Source organism: Hyperoodon ampullatus, assembly GCF_949752795.1.
Source record: "Hyperoodon ampullatus genome assembly, chromosome: 4".
Taxonomy (NCBI): Eukaryota; Metazoa; Chordata; class Mammalia; order Artiodactyla; family Ziphiidae; genus Hyperoodon; species Hyperoodon ampullatus.
The window spans coordinates 56,374,344-56,394,012 of record NC_136917.1 but is presented as its reverse complement, the minus strand read 5'-3'; the positions used below and the strand labels follow the sequence as shown (position 1 = coordinate 56,394,012).

General features: G+C 52.3%; 1 protein-coding gene across 1 annotated transcript; it reads right to left on the bottom strand.

The window, feature by feature from the left end:
- Positions 1 to 2,080: 2,080 nt before the first annotated feature.
- Positions 2,081 to 15,237, bottom strand: PCDH12 (protocadherin 12; the record flags this gene model as incomplete). The annotated part of the gene is made up of 4 exons (XM_079704070.1): positions 2,081 to 2,550; positions 6,099 to 6,250; positions 8,181 to 8,278; positions 12,358 to 15,237. 4 exons carry the CDS (start codon positions 15,235 to 15,237, stop codon positions 2,081 to 2,083), a joined length of 3,600 nt encoding a protein of 1,199 aa, XP_079560196.1.
- Positions 15,238 to 19,669: the final 4,432 nt, after the last annotated feature.

Sequence of the window (19,669 nt, the reverse complement as noted above, 5' to 3'; positions counted from 1 at the left end):
TGTCTTCACATAATGGAACTTTTTTTTTTCTCTTTTCTAAGGAAGTCTTACCTGGAGCTCCAGTATAGAGAAAAGGGACTCCTGTAGCATTTATTTACCCATTTATTCATTTATTCTTCCATTCAACAAGTATTCATCAAGTGTTGCCTTGTGCCAGGTACCTGGCTGGTCAGGTTGGAGACCCTACCTGCTTGGTGTCCCCCAGCCTCTTTCATTGACTTGGGGAACTCAACAGCTGGCAAATCACAGACCTTGTAAAGAGTTTACTCTGCCTCAGAGTGAGATGATCAGAGACCCTGCTCCAGAAGCATTCCTGGAGCTCCTGAAGCATTCCTGAAGCTCCTGAAGCACTATGAGGGCCTCATTTTCCTCATCTGTAAAACGGGATAATGGAATAATGATGCCTCACTGCATTCCAAGTGTGGATGGTTTTCATTATCCCTAGTTGGGAGTATGACTGGCCCATTTCTGTGGACAGTGAACATGTATTCTGAGCTCCAGAAAAAGGGCAAAAGGAGAGGCACAGAAAGGAATTTTCCCCTTTAGTATCCAAGAAAGCCCCACATTACTGAGAAGCTGAAGAGACTGCTTGGAAATTTCCAGGGAAATTATAAGGCTGAGCCTTGGGAAAATATTCGCTATTTTTTTTCACTCCTTCCTCTCCTGGAAGGTTTGCTGCTGTCAGTGTCAATTTCATAGACCCGGTTCACACACTGTCCTCTAGGGCCTGAATTCACTGCTGTGACAGAGGAAGATTTACTCACGTTTGGTGGGTCTGGAAAGATGACTTCTGTACCTGAAGGGCTGCTTGCTGGGAAAGGACAGGAGTCTGCAGACGCCCACCCTGCATCAGGTCAGTTCCGAGTCCCTCTCACTATGTGCTTGGAAGAGCAGAGATGTGAAGGCCTGAGTGGCTTTGGAAATGTTCTTTTCAACAGTGTTTCTTGAGGGGATCTCAGGCAAGTCTGCTACTGGCAAAAGCTCACCTATGGGGGCTCTTCCTTTGCTTTCCTTGGCTGGCAGTCTAGTGTCAAGGTCGAGGGCATGGGTTTTGGTGTTGGACTCTGGCTCTGCCTCCTCTCTCTGCTTGATCTTGGGCAAGACCCTCAGCCTCTCCAAGTCTCATGGCCTTGTCTGTGAAACGGGGATAATAACACCCCCCCTCCTAGGGCTGTGGAGAAATGAAATGAAATCCTATCGTAAAGACTTGTGCCTGGGGCCTCCCTGGTGGCGCAGTGGTTGAGAGTCCGCCTGCCGATGCAGGGGATACGGGTTCGTGCCCCGGTCTGGGAGGATCCCATATACCGCGGAGCGGCTGGGCCCGTGAGCCATGGCTGCTGAGCCTGTGCATCCGGAGCCTGTGCTCCGCAACGGGAGAGGCCACAACAGTGAGAGGCCCGCGTACCACAAAAAAAAAAAAAAAAAAAAAAAAAAGACTTGTGCCTGGCTCGTGTTAATGCTCTATATATAGTCATGCTTTTCTTAGCCTTAATTTTCCAGCTGAGAATCGGATTATTTGATACTGTAGCAGCAGCAGAGGAGCAGGGGTCAGGAGTACCCATGTCCATCATTGCCGACCTGACACTGTGCACCCTCCTGTCCAGGCCCCACATGACCCTCTGGCCAGGGACTGGATGACAAAGAACCTTCACTCTTATTCTTCCGTCCTCCCTCTCGACAGGTGCAAACAGGATAATGAGCCACTGCTTTTCCTTTATTAGTAGGTCAGAGAGCTTTGCCTGGTGCCCCAGGATCCAGCCCCCCACACCCTCCAGTGTGCACCCAGGCCATCCTTTCCTGCTTGTGACACTCCCTGGCATCTGCTCTGCAGGAGGATGAACCCTCTGTGCTCTTACATGTGTTTTGCCAGCAAACACTTATCTCAGCGGCCAACTGTCTTCCTCCTCCAAAAAATCCACAGGCAGAGCCAGCCCCTAACAAGGGGTTGCTTTGGTCAGCCCGCTGTTTGTCCTGGGGCTCCTGCCTCCTCTGTGGGGCAGCACTGGTCACCTTAAGTTCTCAGGCCACCTCTGGTCAGTGAGTTCAAAGATTAGAGAAACCACCTCCTGTCCCAGAATCCTCAGGGCCTGGGCTTCCTAACCTCTCCCGGTGCCCCTGGTTCCTGGATCCACAGGCCCCTGCTGCTGCCGCCGCTGCTGGTCCTGCCCTCCGCCCCCTTCTTTCCAGCTCGGCCCCCAGGGCCTTCCGAGCCCGAGGCCCCGCTGGTGGCTAGGTCTAGACTCAGGGTCCTTCCGCAGACTGAGAGCCGCCGCAGCACCTCGGAGGCGGCCTCCACCGGCACGGCGGGGCGCTGCTCCAGCAGCATCTCCAGCAGTGAGCTCATCTCCGACAGGAAGGTGCTGGCCAGCCGCGTGCCCGTCGGGCTCAGCTCGGGCCCCGGCGCCTTGCCGAACGTCTGGAAGGTCCTGGGCTCCTCCGAGGTCGCAGCGTCCGGGGAGAACACGTTGTCACGGTAGTTGGTGGCGAGGGGCAAAGAGAGTCTTGCCATCCAGGCCGGGTCGGGGACGCTCAGCCGGTCCAGGGCCAGGCCTGCAAGGGGCGGAAGGGACGCGGTGAGGGCGGAGCCCATGGCGGGCGGGGGTGGGGTCGTGGGCAGGGCGGGGCGCCGGACAAAGGAGGGAAGGGAAATGGAGGGGACCGATGGGGCGGCCGGAGGTGGGCGGGAAGGAAGAGGCCCTGACAGGGAAGCGCGCCGGGCAGGAAGGCAGCGACTGATGTCCGCGCGTGAGCTGAGTGAGGACGCGGCAGGGGGAGGAGGAAGGCCTAGAATTAGAAATGGCCCGTTTCTAAAGCATCTCCCGGTCCATGGGGCTGTTTCAGGTTTAGGTGTCCTTCATCCTGTACAGCCAGGATTTTCACTCCCTCAGGACACCACTAGCTGAGGATGGGGGGGGCGGCGGATCCCCGTTTTTAGCCATTGCTGGAGTTCCTGGCTTGGTGGTGCCTTCGGTTCCTATTCATAATAACAGTGACCACTTATTAAGTACTTCTGTGATAGGCAATTTACATAATTATCTCATTTAACCTTCACACAAACCTTTGAAGTCAAGAGTATTTTATGGATGAGGAAACTGAAGTTCCAAGAAGTTGTCACATAGCTACTAGGCAACCAAGCCCAGATTTGACCCCCAGGTCTGATGACTTGGAAGCCCCCTGTCACTGCACCACCGCACCCATTCTCTGAAGAGCTGTGCCTTCCTCCCCCTGGATGCTAGGTGGCTCTGGTTTCCCAGGCCCACTAAGGTCTGTACTGTTGCCTCCTGGCCCCATGCTCTTAACTCTTTGACCTTCCCCTCTCAAGCTGCAGGAAACCGTGTGAAGGGGCTGGCTGCCTAAGAGCTGTCCCAGGAAAGGGCCAAGGCAGTGAAAAAGTGTCCCCCAGGCCCCAAATCCCACCATCACACTTCTCCTTTTCCCATCTCCTCAACAGAAAATCCTGTCTCAGAAAATTAGTCCCAAGCCCAGTGATAGAGGCCAAGCCAGAGGGAAGAAATTATAGGCCTTGTGGTTAAGAATGTGTGTCTTTAAAAAAAAAAAAAAAAAAAAAGGCACAACATCTACTTTAATATTTGCTTAAGGTAACCTGCTTTAAAATCTGTGCGTAGAATGAAAGACTGGAAGGGGACGCGTCATAGTGTTAACTGAAATTACCCCTGGGCAGAAATGATTCATTCTCTTTTTGTTTATCTACATTTGTCTATATTAACCAAATACTACTCTTGTGATTTTGAAAAGTTATTGCAAAATACAGTAAATGCTGTTTTTATTGATAAATGAGTCTCGGTCTTGCCTTCACAGTGTGGGGCTGTGCAGGCTGTGAGGCAGGGTCAGGCCCCTTCCCGACTGGTCCAGCCCGCTCCTGGGGCTTAGTGAACGTTTATTGAATGATTGAATGGACATAAATATTAACCCTGGACATTTGGGAAATGTAAATCTAAGTTCCCTGAGACTCCAGGGTAATAAGGTTAGAACTCTTTTGGTGTTACAGAATCAGGCTTTTCCTTGCACAGGGGTCAGAGTGCTTTGGAAGGAATGAAGCTTGGAATGAGAAAATCAGTGGAGTGTAGGAGAATGGCTGAAATGTGATGATGAATTCACTCCGCGGCAGGTGGGCACTGGGCAGACCTGGATTTGATTTCCTAACTTTGCAGCTTATGAGCATTGTGACCTTGAAAAATGTGCTTAACCTCTCTGAGCCTCCTTTTTCGCTCATAAAGTGGTGAAATAGTAGCACTTATCTTGTCAGGTGGCTGTAAGCATTCAGTGAGCTCATGCAACGGTAAAATATGGTCATCACCACATCGTCAGGTGGGGCTTTTATCTGATGCAGCCAAAACCCCAGTGTCAGGCACATTCACCAGTAGCCTCATCAGAGTCCAGCCCTGTGAGCAGCGCAGGCACTTCTACCCCTGCTGCGCTCTTCGTCACACCACTTGTTACCATCTCCCTGTGTTTTTTGCCCTCTGTGCTATGGGGAAGCAGGACCACATGGGAACTGAGCCCACAGGTTCCAGTGTAGAGCTGGTGCACAGAGATATAATGCAAGGCATTGAGGTCGTCTGAAATTTTCTAGTAGCCACATTTAAAAAGTAGAAAAGAAGGGCTTCCCTGGTGGCGCAGTGGTTGAGAGTCCGCCTGCCGAAGCAGGGGACACGGGTTCGTGCCCCGGTCTGGGAAGATCCCACATGCCGCGGAGCGGCTGGGCCCGTGAGCCATGGCCGCTGAGCCTGTGCGTCCAGAGCCTGTGCTCCGCAACGGGAGAGGCCACAACAGTGAGAGGCCCGCGTACCACAAAAAAAAAAAAGTAGAAAAGAGAAGGTGAAATTAATTTGTAAACGTTTTTTATACTTAAAATCATCATTTTATCACATAATCAATATTTTTAAAATTATTGAGATGTTTTACATTCTTTTTTCATACTAAGTCTTTCAAAATCTGGAGTGTGTTTTATACTTCTATCACATCTCAATTGCTACTAGCCATTTTCACATGTGGCCAGTGGCTACTCTATTGGACCTCACAGCTCTGCATTCTAGACAATGCTGTCCTATAAAACTCTGTAGATTTGTGCTGTTCCAAGCAATATCCATTAGCCACACGTAGCTACTGAGCTCCGGAAGTGTGGCTGATATGACTGAGGAACTGAATTTTTCATTTTACTTGATTTTAATTAGATTTCATTTTACTTAATTTTAATTTAGAGCCACACTGCCTGGGTTAATAACCATTGGCTGCACAACCTTGGGAAAATTATTAAACACCCTGGCCCCTCAGTTTTTTTCCTTTATGAAATGGGGATAACGAATAGTCCCTATCTCAGAAGATTTTCTCATGAGGCAATTAGAACAGGGACTAGCACATAGAAAGCACTCAATAAAAGTTAGCTATATATTTTTTTAACCAATGAAAGGGAAGTCCCTGTCATGCCTTCAGCGCACAGAATATGTCCAGATGAGGAGCAGAGTATTAACTACAGAAACAAAATCACAGCGTAGGTTGGACTTACTGTGTGTTACCTGAAGGGGGCTGACTGGTGCGGGGGCGGAGGGAGCTGGCAGATTCTTGAATTCTCAGGGTAAAAGTGTATTTAAAGACATCAAAGAAATGCAGATGAGTGGTTTAGGAGGTAAAGAGAGGTCCCCTGATGTACGTGGGCTCAGGATGGCTTCCCTTCAATCACTGAAGTGACTCAGGGCAGGCTGTATTACCTCTCTGAGCCTCAGTTTGCTGATCTCTAAATTGGAGCTCATAATATCTACCTGAAAAGACTGTTTGGAAGCTTAACTGAGATAATGTATATAAGATGCTTCCTTGGTACCTGGCACACACCAAGAGCTCAGTAACTGTTCACTATTCTTATGATGATTTTTTAAAATGAATGATCAAAGTAGAATCTGATCTTTAGACAAATGAAGATCTGAAGCTCCAGGGGAAGTAAAAAAATGTTGCTGATAGTCTTCTCCAGAAATAGAATGGCTGTTTTCCTGCAGTGGATTGGAGCAGAACTCTGAAGCCTGGGCACAGGAGGGTGCCATGGGGGCAGAAGCGGGGTCGGGGTGACTCTGGGGAGTCCCTACCTGTGTAGGGGTCCAGCAGGTTCGACAGCTCTTCTTCTAGCAGCTGCTTCACAGAGAGGTCCTCCTCAGGGTCCAAGGGCCCTTCCTCCTGATCCGGTTCTGCCTGGCCACCAGCCCTGGCACCTGGGCCATCTGTGTCTGGGATTGCACTCCTGCAAAGGAAGCCAACACAGTCCACGAGTGAGGAAATTCACACATAGATTCATTCATTCCTGCTCATGAATAGTCTTCTATTCATGCCAGCATTCATTCATCCACAGAGGGAAATGGGTCCACAGCCCAGCCTTCAGAGTCAGACCAATCTGGGTTACTTGATCCCAGCCCTCCTGCCTACTCTGAGTCTGCTTCCTCTTCTGTAAAATGGGAGTAATAAATAACACCCACCTCATGGGGCATTATGGGGGTAAAATGAGGTGTTGCATGTAAAGAGCTTAGCACAGTGTTGTAAGCAGTCAGCAAACAGAAGTGACTATGAATGCCCTGATATTACTCACCATTGTCCCTCTATTGCTTCTCATTACCTGGCATGGAATAGGAGTTTAGTAAACTTTGGGTGATCTAATGCAGTCATCCTTCCACCCCTCCATCCCTCTATCTGAGTATGAGCTCCAGTGAGGGCAGGGATATTTGTCTGTCTCATCCCCTGCTCTCTCACCAGTGCTCAGAATAGGACTTGGCACATAGTAGGTGCTTAATAAATACGTTGTGGACTGAGTAACTGAATGTTCCTTCCTCCCTATTTGAGGCTAAATCCCAGACCAGAAGAGCAGGTCAACAGAGGATGCAGCTGAGGTGAGGCATCCAAAAGCTACTCAGAATCTACCATGGTGTCTCTTGCTGTCTCCCTGACCCCTCCCTCCCAAAGACCCTCTCTATCACCTGGGGGAAGCCAGTTCCTGGGACTACCTTAGCATGGTGGGGACAGGCCTGGCCCCTCATCCCAGCATCTGGAAAGGCTCCCTTTAAGGCCTGGGGGTCCTTGCTGCTTTTTTTCTGTGGCCATTTCTGCTCCTATGCAGGGGTAGCAAGTTTGCAAGTAATGGCAACAACTAATGTTTATTGAGCAATTACTCTGAGTCAGACATATGCTTTGCAAGGTATATTTACCTTCTCATCAAACCTTTCACGTCTGTAAGGGGTTCTCTTGTTGTCCTCATTTTACAAATGAGAAAACCAAGATTTGTAAAGATTAGGTAGCTTGTCCAAGGTCCCCACAAATTAAGTAAGAATTCAAATCCAGGCTGATATGACTCTGGAATGTGTGTGCTCACCCCTACTCTACACTATTTCTAGCTATCTTTGCAAAAAAAAAAACAACAACAAAAAGACTGTAAGTTGTCACAGCAAGAGCACCGAACTGGAAGTCAGTGTCCTGAGAGCTGGTCCCAGCTTTGCCACTCACTGGCTATTTGACCTTGAGCAAAGTCACTTTAAGGGGAAAGGCCTTAGCATTGTTTGTGTAACTCCTATGTGCCAGGCACTGGGCCATGGGCTTAGAATGCATGTGATCATTAAATCCTTACCCCATCACTACAAGGAAGTGCGGTGACCTCTGTTTCATGGATGAGAAACTGCATCCCTGAGGCTTGATCTGACTTGCTCAAGTTTACATAGCTGGGTTGGATCAAACTACTTAGAGCCTCAGTTTCTCCATGTGTAGCAAGAGGGAGTTAAATTAGATGTCCTCTTGAGGTCTCTTTAATTCTAGGACCGCCCAAAAGAACACACCCACACACCCACATCCTTAGCCAGGAGCCTTCGTATTATGTTTAAGGGTCAAGAGAAAGAGCTAAACGTTACAGATTTAAAGTTCATAGCCCAGCACCTCTGCAATCAGGGAACAGATAATCAGAGCCTCAGGGATGAAGTCACTTCCTTAGTGACTCGGGTCCTGTAAATACTGTTAATACAGTTGCTCCCGGGCCAGGATGCCTGGGTGGGGGAATGGATGCTGTTCGCTGCGGTCTCCCAGGGGAGCAGCGTCTGGGATGTGCTCAGCCTTCCTCAAGGCACAGAGGCTGCAAGGGTGAGGGCAGGCTGGTGGGGGGCTTGAGAAGCCAGTGGGGGCTACGTGCAGCTTACCTGCTGCCGCCGGGCTTGGCCAAGTACTTATTTCCCCGGTGGTTTGGTTTGGGCTGGAATTGGCCCTGATGCAGCAAGGACAGCAGCTGGGAGATTTGCTACAAGACAGGAAAAATCTGTTGACTCCACACAATTCCGACCCAGCACACTTCCCCACCGGATGTTTCCCTCAATGCCGGCGCTTTCTTTTTATAGTCTTTCCTCCAGCTTCAGATGTTTGTGGATCGGATGGGGGATGGTGAACGGTGATGGTGACGGAGGCAGGGATGTGTGCAGACAGGTTCCCTGCTTGGCCATGTGTCAACTACAAATTCCCGGGACCTGGGAGTCTGAGAGAGAGAATGAGAACCCTCTGGGCCTGTCCCCCAACTCTCATTCCCCCAGGAGACCTGCTCCCAGTGGAAGCTGTGGGACGGGGGTGAAAAGGGCATGTCCTGACTATAAATGTATTACAACCTCGATAAGGATTATTGTAAAGTGTTATGTCCCCCGCTTCAGTGATGTTCAAAGACTGAGCCATTGTTGGCGGGCCAGATGTAAGACTATGTTGTACAGAAGGCAGAAGGGTGTCTTTGAATCATTTGTTTATTCATCCTTTCATTCGCTCGACAAGTATTTAATGAGAGCTTGTTTGTTCCAGGCCAAATGCTTGCTGGGTGGGGGGGGTAAGAATGAGAACAAGGCCCAGTCTCTGCCCTCAGGGAGTTCCCAGTCTGCCAGGGAGGACAGTCAGGGGAGACAGGACACAGCAGCTGCTATGGGGGGTTGCACCAGGGATGAGAAAGGATGGAGGTCAAGTGGAGCAGAGGAAGGCCCCTCACCCAGCTTGCAGCAAGGAGGGAGTTACGGGTGGGGCTGTGGATACAGGGGGAAGTAATTCACTTATTTCAACAAATGTTTTCTGAGTTCATACTACATGCCAGGTGCCTCTGCTGAGACCCGCAGGTTCCACAGGGGCTTGGCAAGTGGAGAGAGGGTGAGGGCCAGGGTGAGGGAGGAAGGGAGTTTCGGTCAGAAGGTTCTCAAGCTGAAAGGCCAGAGGAAACGGTGGCGTTTCAGAAAGGCTGGTGAATGGGGCAGGGGTGGGTGAGATGTCAGGGCGAGGCCCCACAGGCCCTTGTGAGGGAGAAGGCAACAGACCAAGTCAAGGTCGTTTCTAGCTTGTTGTGTGACGTCAGGCAGGTTTTTAGACATACTCAGACCTCAGTTTCCTCATCTCTAAGGTAGATCTAAAAATACCGCCCAGGGGCTTCCCTGGTGGCGCAGTGGTTGAGAGTCCGCCTGCCGATGCAGGGGACATGTGTTCGTGCCCCGGTCCGGGAAGATCCCACATGCCGCGGAGCGGCTGGGCCCGTGAGCCATGGCCACTGAGCCTGCGCGTCCGGAGCCTGTGCTCCGCAACGGGAGAGGCCACAACAGTGAGAGGCCCGCGTACCGCAAAAAAAAAAAAAAAAAAATACCACCCAGACTTCTTTACAGGGTTGTCAGGATTAGGTGGTTTGAAAGTTTGAAATGCTCTGCAGAGTCGAGGGGTTTGGGTTGTTCCTCCTAGAAATGCTGCCTCTGCCTCCCTCCTGGGCCCAGTCCCCCTCTTCCCTGAGAGGGTCCCTCTGGGCAGCTCAAGACAGAAAATGCCAACCTCAGAGGATAGTTGGAAGGGGAGGTGGCCAGGACTGGGGTTTCACTGTGATGTGGGAGGGTCAGGGTCCCATTGCCTGCCTCAGGGCAGTTCCCACCTCCTGGCTCAGGCCCAGAAACCCTCCTACAAGCACCTGCCACCCTTTTTTCGAGTGACAGCTGATACTTCAGGGAAACTCCCTGAGTGCCAAACCCTAAGTTATATGCTGTCATTTCACAGTTAGAGTCCAGACTCTGGAGTCAGACTCGGGTTCAAGTCCTAAATCTGCCCCTGTTCCACTTCCCATCTGTGTGGCCTTGAGGAATTACTTAAGCATTCTGAGCTTCAGTTTCCTCAGCAGTAAAAAGAAAAAGGGAATAATAATGAGACTCAGGTCATGTGTTGGTTGTGCCTATGAGGATTAAATGAGTGAAAGTCTATAAATTACTTAGTAATAGATCTTATGATAAGCACTTAATAACTGTCCAGTGATATATAATCTCATGTCATTCTTCAGTAACCCAAGGAAAGAGATACCATTATACCCACTTTACAGATGTGGCACCTGAGGCTCACAGGGACTACACAGCAATTAGAGGCAGGGTTGGACTTTGAACCGGGATCTGACTCCACAGGTACCTGCCCACACCGAGGTACCTGAACAGGAGGCGAATCCACAGTGAGCTCCTCTACGGGGTTCTGCTCCGCAAAGGCAGCCACAGACAGCCGGACCAGGCTCCGCAGGATCTGACGGGGGCCTGACTCTTTCTTAGGGGCTACTTTGCCATGGAGATTCCGCTGCCGCCTCAGGGTTGCAGAGGAGGCTGGCGGGCTCCGCGGGGCCTCCTTACTGCCCTGGTCCCCAGGCACCCTCCCTGTGGGGCTGCCCGCAAGCACTGTGCTTCTGGAAAGCAAGCATTAGGCAAGCTGTCTCTTACCCTCAACTTGATCCCAACTTGGTACCCTTCTCTCTTTCACCCCAATGGGGTCACCCACAGGGCTTGCTATCTGCTGTCTCTGTTTGCCAAGCACCAGCACAGTGTTTGACACAAAGAGCTCATTCAATAAGCATTTGATGAATGAATGGGTGAATGAATGAATGAATGAACAAATGAATGAATGAATGGCTCTGGGCAACTTCTGGGGCTGCACAGAGCCCAGGGCAGGACTCCTGAGAGAGCAGCTGGGCCCTCTCGAGGTGGCTTCCTGGGGAAGGGGTGGGGGAAGGAAGCTGTGTCCTTGCTCCACAGGAAACATGAGCTGATAGCCTGGCTCATGACAGAAGTGTGCCTTGGGCGGGCAGCCTGGCACAGGGAAAATGATCTGGGGTTCAGAGGAGTTGATACAGGTGTGAGATCAGGCACCATCCCAGAAAAAGCTTTCCCAGGTGTGTCCAGTAAATCCTAGGTCACTGGACACAGCCATTCATCATCCCATTTAATTCTCAACCCCCTGGGAGGTAGACACAGCTAAGTTTGGCATCACAATCCCCATTTTATAGATGAAGAAAATAAGGCTCAGATGTTAATGTTGCCCAGCTCCTAAAGTGGCTGTGCTGAAACTGGAACCTAGATCTGCCTAACTCCCAAGTTCCAAGGTTGTTTCCACTGTCCTATCCCATAGGCCTAGCTGGCAAGCTCTGGGGTCTCAGGCAGGTCAAATGCAGCCCCTGAGCCTGGGGGCAATGATGCCTATGCTGGCTTGCTTCACCCGGAGGTTGCCCAGATGAGATGAGGGCAGGTGAAATGGAGAAGAGCTTTGCAGAAATCATCCTAATCATTTTCTGAGTGCTGACTACACGCCAGATGCTATTCTAGAGGCTTTAAGCACATTCACTTTATTATCTTCAAGCAAACTTGGGAGATGGGTGCTGTTAACTTGGGCAACGTCAACAGAGAAGCTGAGTGACTTCCCTGTGGTTCACAGCTTGGAAGAGGTGGAGCCAGAATTTGAACCTGGGCAGGCTTGCTCCAAAGCTTGTACTCTTTTTTTTTTTTTGCGGTACGCAGGCCTCTCACTGTTGTGGCCTCTCCCGTTGCGGAGCGCAGGCTCTGGACGCGCAGGCTCAGCGGCTATGGCTCACGGGCCTAGCCGCTCCGCAGCATGGGGGATCTTCCCGGACCAGGGCACGAACCTGTGTCCCCTGCATTGGCAGGCGGACTCTCAACCACTGCGCCACCAGGGAAGCCCCAAAGCTTGTACTCTTAATCACTACCTTTGCTATGTGTCTACTTGCACAAGGCACTCTAAGTAAGTGCTCATATAGGAATTAACTGACCAAATCCTTAGGATAATTCCGCAAGGCAGATGCTCTTACTGTCATCCCTATTTTATAGATAAGGAAACTAAGGCTCAGAAACAGTAAGTCATTTGTCCAGGATCACACAGCTAAATTCTGTTGACCCCAGAGCTGTGCCCTGAACCACTGCACCCAATGCATCCTAAAGTGCGTGGTGAGCCTGAGGAATGAATGTGAAGAATGTGAGGGTAATGGGGTCTGATGCTGTTGCGGGCGGGTGAGGGGGCTGACAAGAGAGGGAGCTGCCCACACCGAGGTACCTGAACAGGAGGCGAATCCACAGTGAGCTCCTCTACGGGGTTCCGCTCCGCAAAGGCAGCCACAGACAGCCGGACCAGGCTCCGCAGGATCTGACGGGGGCCTGACTCTTTCTCAGGGGCTACTTTGCCATGGAGATTCCGCTGCCTCCTCAGGGTTGCAGAGGAGGCTGGCGGGCTCAGCGGGGCCTCCTTACTGCCCTGGTCCCCAGGCACCCTCCCTGTGGGGCTGCCCGCAACCTTCAGGGGCCTTGAGCGGGGCTGGCCCGTCGCAGGTTGGGGCTCGGGAAGGTTCAGATTCTCCCGGGAGGCATTCCTCTGCCTGGGATGTTTGAAAAGGAGGTTGACAGTGTCCTGCAGCACCTCTCGGCTCTCGGCAAGTGTTCCCTGGTTACCTTGGTTACGCAGAGTCCTGTACAGGGTCGGTGTGAGATGAAAGGGGGCCTGCAGGCAGGGGTCCCAGCCTGCTTCCATCATTGCTTCCTTGCCCACGTGCTTGGGGGGCTGCCCAGCTTCGCCAGGCTCATCCACCTGGCCCCTGAGCACAGGCACGAGGTGGATGTCCGCCTTCTGGATGTGTTTCTGGGGCCTCTTGGGCTGCTGACGGTAGGTGGACTCGGCCTCCCGACAGTTGTAGGCCCTGTTGTCCTTCTTCTCCGTCCGGCAAATGGACATAATCAGAGCCAAGACCAACCCGGAGATGGCCAGCAGTACGACCAGGCAAATCACCGTGAGCACCGATGTGCTCAGAGCCCCAGGCTCACGGGCTGAGTCCCTCAAGTGGTCCACACTGGTGACGAAGAAGACCCTCAACAGGGCTCGGGTCTGTAAGGAGGGGCTGCCTCGGTCTTCCACCACGATCTCCAGCTCCCACTCACTCCCAGTGAGGCTGCTGGCATTGGTGATGTTGATGAACAGCTGCCCCAGGTGGGGGCTGAGGACAAAGAGACCGGCTTCGTTCCCACTCTGAATGCTGTAGAGGAGCTCTCCATTTGCCCCCGAGTCTGCATCTCTTGCTACAATGGTCACCAAAAGGAATGGCCGGGAGCTGGGGGTGGCCTGTGGTGGCATGTCAGTGCCTGCTGGACCCACGCCATTGGGAGTTTCAATGGGCACCAGCAGGTGACCTGTGGAGGCATTTACAAGCACCGAGAGACTGGCTTTCCCATCGCTGAGTATGGGGTGAATCACCTCTGGGGCATTATCATTGGCGTCCAGCAGGCTGACCCACACAGAGACACTGGATGCAAGCTGGGGCTGCCCCCTGTCCTCTGCGATCACCAGGAACTCAAAGCCGGCCATCTGTTCATAGTCCAGTGACCTCTGAGCGGTGACCTCGCCTGTGTCTGAGTCAATAGCTACCAAGTGAGAAACTGGGGAGTCCTGGATGTGGTATGAGATTTCCCCATTAACGCCCAGATCTGCATCATGGGCCTTGATGGTAATGAGGTGAAGAGAGGGTAGGTTGTTTTCCCGAGTGGAGACCTGGTACCTGCTTTTCTCAAACACAGGTGCGTTGTCGTTGGCATCACTGATCTGAATGCTGAGCTGTTTCTTGACTGATAAGGGCTGGGGTCCTTGGTCTTGGGCCAAAAGAGTGAGGGTATATTGCGGCCACTGCTCTCTGTCCAGCGTGGCATTGGTTAGCAGCATGTATGTGTTGCCATTGGTCCTTTTCAGCCTGAAGTGGCCCAGCTCTTGGCTCAGCCAACAGTGGACCAGACCATTGTTTCCTGAGTCTAGGTCATTTGCCATGATGAGAGCAATGAAACTGTCCTTGGGAAGAGCTTCAGACACCAGTGATGGTTGGGAGGCCCATGTGATGTGGATGTTTGGGGTGTTGTCATTGACATCCAGAACCTTAATGAGAATTTTGCAGTGGGCTGGGATCGGATTGGGACCCAGGTCCCTTGCCTGGACATCCACCTCATAGGCAGGATTCTTCTCATAGTCTAGGGGTTGACGCAGAATCACCTGGCCTGTCTTGGCATCAATACTGAAGGTGTCCAGCACCTCTGGAGGCACATGCTTACTGAGGAAGTATTCCACCTCCCCGTTGGGGCCTTGATCAGGGTCTGTGGCAGTCAAGTTTATGAGGAGAGTACCAGGGGCAGCATCTTCTTGGATTTCTAGTGCCAGCGAGCTCTCAGCAAACACAGGGCTATTGTCATTGGAGTCCAGGACATTGACCTTGACCAAGCTGGTGCCTGACTTGGGGGGGTTCCCACTGTCATAGGCAGTTAACACCAGATCAAAAAATGAATGGATTTCCCGGTCCAGCTCCTTCACCACCACGAGTTCCGCGTGTTTGGTCTCATCGGGCCCCACAATGACATCCAGGGCAAAATGCTCGCTGGGAGACAGGCTGTAGGAGTGCAGGGTGTTGGGGCCAGTGTCTGGGTCCAGAGCTCTGTCCAGGGGGATCCGGGTGCGCAGGGAGGCGCTCTCAGAGATTTCCAGCTCCTGCTCACCTTTGGGAAACTGTGGCTGGTGGTCATTGATGTCCAGCACCTGGATCTCCACGTGGATGAGAGCCAAATCCCCTGTGGCAAGCACGTCAAAGGAAACCAGGCAGGGATCCTGCTGCCGGCAAAGCTGCTCCCGGTCCAGCCGCCTCCCTGTGCTGAGCAGGCCGTCCTTGGAGTCCACCTGGATGGGGAGCGCCTGAGGCAGCTGCAAGACCTGGAAGGCGGCCCCTGCTCGCCCAGACCTCTCCTCCCGGCCCAGTTCCTGAGACAGCTTCCCTATCACTGTGCCGGACGGTACTTCCTCTGACACTTGATATTTCACAGTGAGAGTGGCGACCTCCTGACAATCCCCTGAAAGGAACAAGTAGCCACCTGGCCCCAAAAGTCCCAGCAGAAGTGGCAGAAGTGGCATCATGCTTACCGCCAGAGTGGGCTAGATCCAGAAACCGCTAGAGCTCTTCAAAGGCTGGGCAAGTCCTCCAGTGTTTCCTGGGGGGCTTGATTAGCCCTGTTCTCCTGCCCCCAGACCTGCTGGCACAGCCTCGTCCCATAATTAGTTGATGGAGCCAGCAGAATTCCCAGGCAAGTCCATCTTCATCAGAAGAGATTTGAGGGGTCCAAGGACCAATGAAGTAAAATTGTTCAGGGGCATTGTTCGTCCCCGTTAGCAAATGATGGACAAGAGCCGGTCCAGGAGGGACTTGACCCAGGAGAGCAGGATGTGGGGATCTGACTTCCAAACAGTTGCTAGGCTGGGGAAACAGAGAAGCAGCTTTTTCCTATGGAAACCCCACCTACAGGAAAAGGGAGGGCTATGAGTTTCTATGCCAATTAGAGAAAGAGAGTTTCCCGTGAAGCTGAGTGGCCCGCCGCTGAGGAGGATGCGGCTGGGGACAGGCCGGATGGGAAGGTGCCATCCATGCGGCGAGGCAGCCACTGAGGGGCGGGGAGCCCCTGCTGTGGCCAAGTGAGCAGAGAGCCTGAGCCCCTCCTGGGCAAGTCACACCCTGGCCTCTCTTCCCTTCCTTGTCTCTCTTTGTTTCCGTCATCTCCCGTTATTCTTCTCCCATTCCCCTTTTTCCCACACTTGTCTACCTCTCAGTCTTGACTTTGCCCTCATCACCCGTTTTTGTCTCATGGGAAGCAGCGCTGATTAAGAGAGTGGCCATCAGAGCCAAACTGCCTGGGTTCAAATCCTGACTCCACAGCTTCCCAGCTGGGTCATGTAGGACAAGTCACTCAGCCTCTCTGGGCCTCATCTTAAGAGTGCAGATGGGAATAACAACAGTAGCCCTCTCAGCAGGAAATCGTGGGGATGAAATGAAACGTGCATGGAGAGCCTGGCCCGGAGTCATAGGCAATGACGTTGTTATTAGTGGTGGATGGCGTGATCTGCCGGCTTGGCCTACCTTGTGGCTGCCTCTGGCTCTTGCACTGGCCCTGGGTCAGTCCCTGCCCACATGGACCCATAAAGGTGCCCGTGTCCTTGGCTCCTGAAGTACAGTGAACTCTCTGACCCGACGGTGTGGCCTCCCTCCCCCTTCCCTTCCGGCTCCCCAGCCTCCCGGCCCATTGTTCTCCACATCTGGTCCAGCCTGAGCCCCTGTCCCGGGGAATCCCCCAGCCTCCTGCTCCTTGGTCTTGGAGGTTTTTATACCTTTCCCTCTCCCACACCTTCCTCTCCCTTTCCCTCCCTTCCTCCAATTCTTCTCTTCCCACTGCTGTTCATGTCCAAGAGTCCCGTCACAGAGGTGAGGCCAGGAGGGGGGCGAGTGGGCAGCTGGCTTGGGTGGCCTTGGGGTGGCTTGCTCCTTCTCATTTCCTCCTCCATCCACTGCCCCCACCATTGTCCAGTCTCGCACTTTACCTTGAGGTTGAGTCCAGAGGTTTGTAAAGCTTTTGAAGTGATGGGAGTTAAGGGCCAGCTTCCCCTCGATGGGTGTTGGCAGCTCAGTCATTGGGGCTGGAGGTGCCTGTTGGGACACAAGTGACTCCAATCAGGCCCATTGGCCAGGGGGCTTGTGGCCATTAGGATGGGGCGACTGAGGACCTCCCTGGCCTAAGCCTCACCTTGCACCCCCCTTCCCCTCTGTATTCTCTTTTCCACACCCTATCCTTTCATATTCTACTCCTGGAGGCTTCCCAATAGCAAGGGGCCTGAATCCAATGGGGGTGTTTCCTACAGTCTGGCTCTGAAGACAGACAGAACACTCAACAGCTCAGAGACATGGCACAAGTCATATAACCTCTTTGGGCCTCAGTTTGCTTCTCTGTAGAGCATGGCTGTCACCCATCTCCCGAGTTTGTGGTAAGGATTTGATGAGATAATACAAGTGAGGGCTTGATGCAATGCCTGGTACAGAGAAAGCACTCATTCCATGGGACTAGTTTACCTTGTACTATTTGCCAGGCTTTGTACCTCGAATGCAAATGGTAAAAATGGTCTTGCATTTGTCCCTTCACTTTTTTTCCTCTGCCTTCTTGGCCAGTAAGGCTCATTTCCCAGGGCTTCCTCAGCTTGGGCGGGGGCCCAGTGCTACCTGCCCTGCAAGGGGAACCAGCGTGGGCCCCAGGCCCTCTGGTGACAGTCAGCCTGCATGGCGGCCTCACTGTCTGGCCCTCACTCATCCTACTATGTGCAAGGCAGTGAGCAAGACAAAGTGACCCCCAAGGGGCTTGCAGTCTCAAGCCAGGGTGGGGAAAATGAAAGAAGTGGGTCCAGTGGATGGCTCCAGAGTCAGGCTTAGGGATCAGGGGAGGCTCCTCCTGTAGGACCCTCCGACACACCCTGAAAGACGGGGAGGAGTGAGCCAGAGGGGGGCAGGTGCGAGCAGGTGGAGGGAACAGAATGGAACAGAATGGAAGAGGCTGGAGGTGGACTTGCTTCTCGCAGTCCCACACGAGGGCCTGTGTGAGTGGGGAGGAGGATGGTGGGCTGGGGGTGTCAGCAGGGGCCGCCAGATGATGGAGGGCCTGGGACGCCGTGCTCAGGATTTGGACCTTGTCCTGAAGGCCATGGAGAGCTTTGGAAGGGGTCTGAGCAGACTGATGAGAACAGCAGCTACCTGCCAAGCCTTGTCCTGAGTGTTTTACCTGCATCGTCCCATGCCACCCTCACAACCAGGCCATCGGGGTGAAGAAGCCGAGCATGGAGGGTTGGGTAACTTGCCCAAGATCACGCACATTTGCCCTCCACAAAGCCCCTTCAACTGTGCTCTGGGACGTGGATTGAAAGGGAAGAGAAGAGGGAAGGAAGGCGGCCAGCTGGGAGTAATGCAGGGGCGCTTTGGTGCAGGAAACTGGTGCTGAGAACGTTTCCAGAGTGCCATCTTGTGGCCAAAGGCAGGAAATCCACAGAGGTAGGGAGGTGGGTGGCTGGAGTTCTCAAATGTCCACAGCTGCAGACCCGTGTTCCTGTGCGTACAACACAATGGAAGGAGCTATACCCAGGTGACAATCATTTCACTTAGTGGGAAACCTAATGTGACCCAACGCCCACAGGAGGAATTATGGAATTCATGATTTTACATGTGTTAACATTTATATTCTGGAAAGGGCATTGATGTGTGGGTGTGGGTGTGTATGTGTGTGTGTTGCCTTGACTGGGATTCGTAGATGTAAAAAATGGACTCACAGGTCAAGAAAAACTTTGAATTTGGATTTCGTAGGTGGTTTTATTTTTGTTCTCTGTTTTACTCACGTTGGGGGCAGGAAGCTAAGACAACCCTTTAAGAATCCAAAGTTGGCAAACCAGACCTTTTAAAGGCTGTTACCTCTGGGAACGAGGTCCCCTTTTAGTAATATTTCCTCCTCCTTTCTGGCTACAGGGTCAGTTGATCTTTAGCCGCCACATGTCAGGGGGTGAAACTGGAGTTTATCTGGAGAGCCTTCATCATCCTGAGTTTTGAAAATAAGTTTGAAGGAGCAGAAGTCCTCTGAAATAGGTCTGAAATAGCTGAGGACAGCCTCCCTAAGTCTGAAATATTTTTGAAAGGAGGGCAGGCTTGGGCTTGGTGCTTGGAGGCCTTGTTCACCACCAGCCTTGGGGTTGTTCACACTTGGGTCCATTGTTTGGGAGGGGTCTGGGAGTGAAGTGAGAAGGGTGGGGGGTCAGAGGATCCCTGGTGTCTTGAGGAACCTTGAGGGGTCAGACCAGCAGGGTGGGACTCTGACCCTTGCGGGACTTTAGGCCAGTTGGAGGAAGGCTAAGATCATGCCCCACCTATGAATGTCCTGTGGGGTTGGCTGCTCACCCCCAGGGCTCCCTGTGAATCTGCCCAGTTGCTGGCCATAGTCATCACCACCCACCAAGGCAGTGTTGATGAAGCTGGGAAGCTTCATCCTCAGGATCATTCTGGTTGGAGAGGTGACTGGACCACCTAAGGTCTGCCTCTGTTTTTCAGCAAGACCTTGTTGAAATTGGAGGCAGTCTAGCCAGGGCCGTTGACTGGGAGACTCAAGTAGCTGTTCTGGGTCACCTGGTCCTGGCCTGCACTTGGTGATCTCTGTTGGGACAGACCACAGATGTCCATTCCCACACAATGGCACCTCTTTCTGGGCAAAGAGCAGAGAGAAGAATGCACTTTGCAGGGAGAAATTTGCCAAGAAATAAGACTTTTCAAGAAATGAAAAGGCTTTTTGTCTTGATTAAGAGTGGTATCTCTCAAAAGCGTCCACATATCACGATCACTTGAAAAGCTTTTCAAAATACCAGGAACAGGGCAAGAAAATTCATACTTTTTTCTTTCGCAGCCTGCCAAAGAGAATTTTATAATTGCCAGCTCTATTACCCCCTCTCTGAAAATGCTTCATCTTTCAGATCATTTGGGACTGGATTGAGAAAGTTG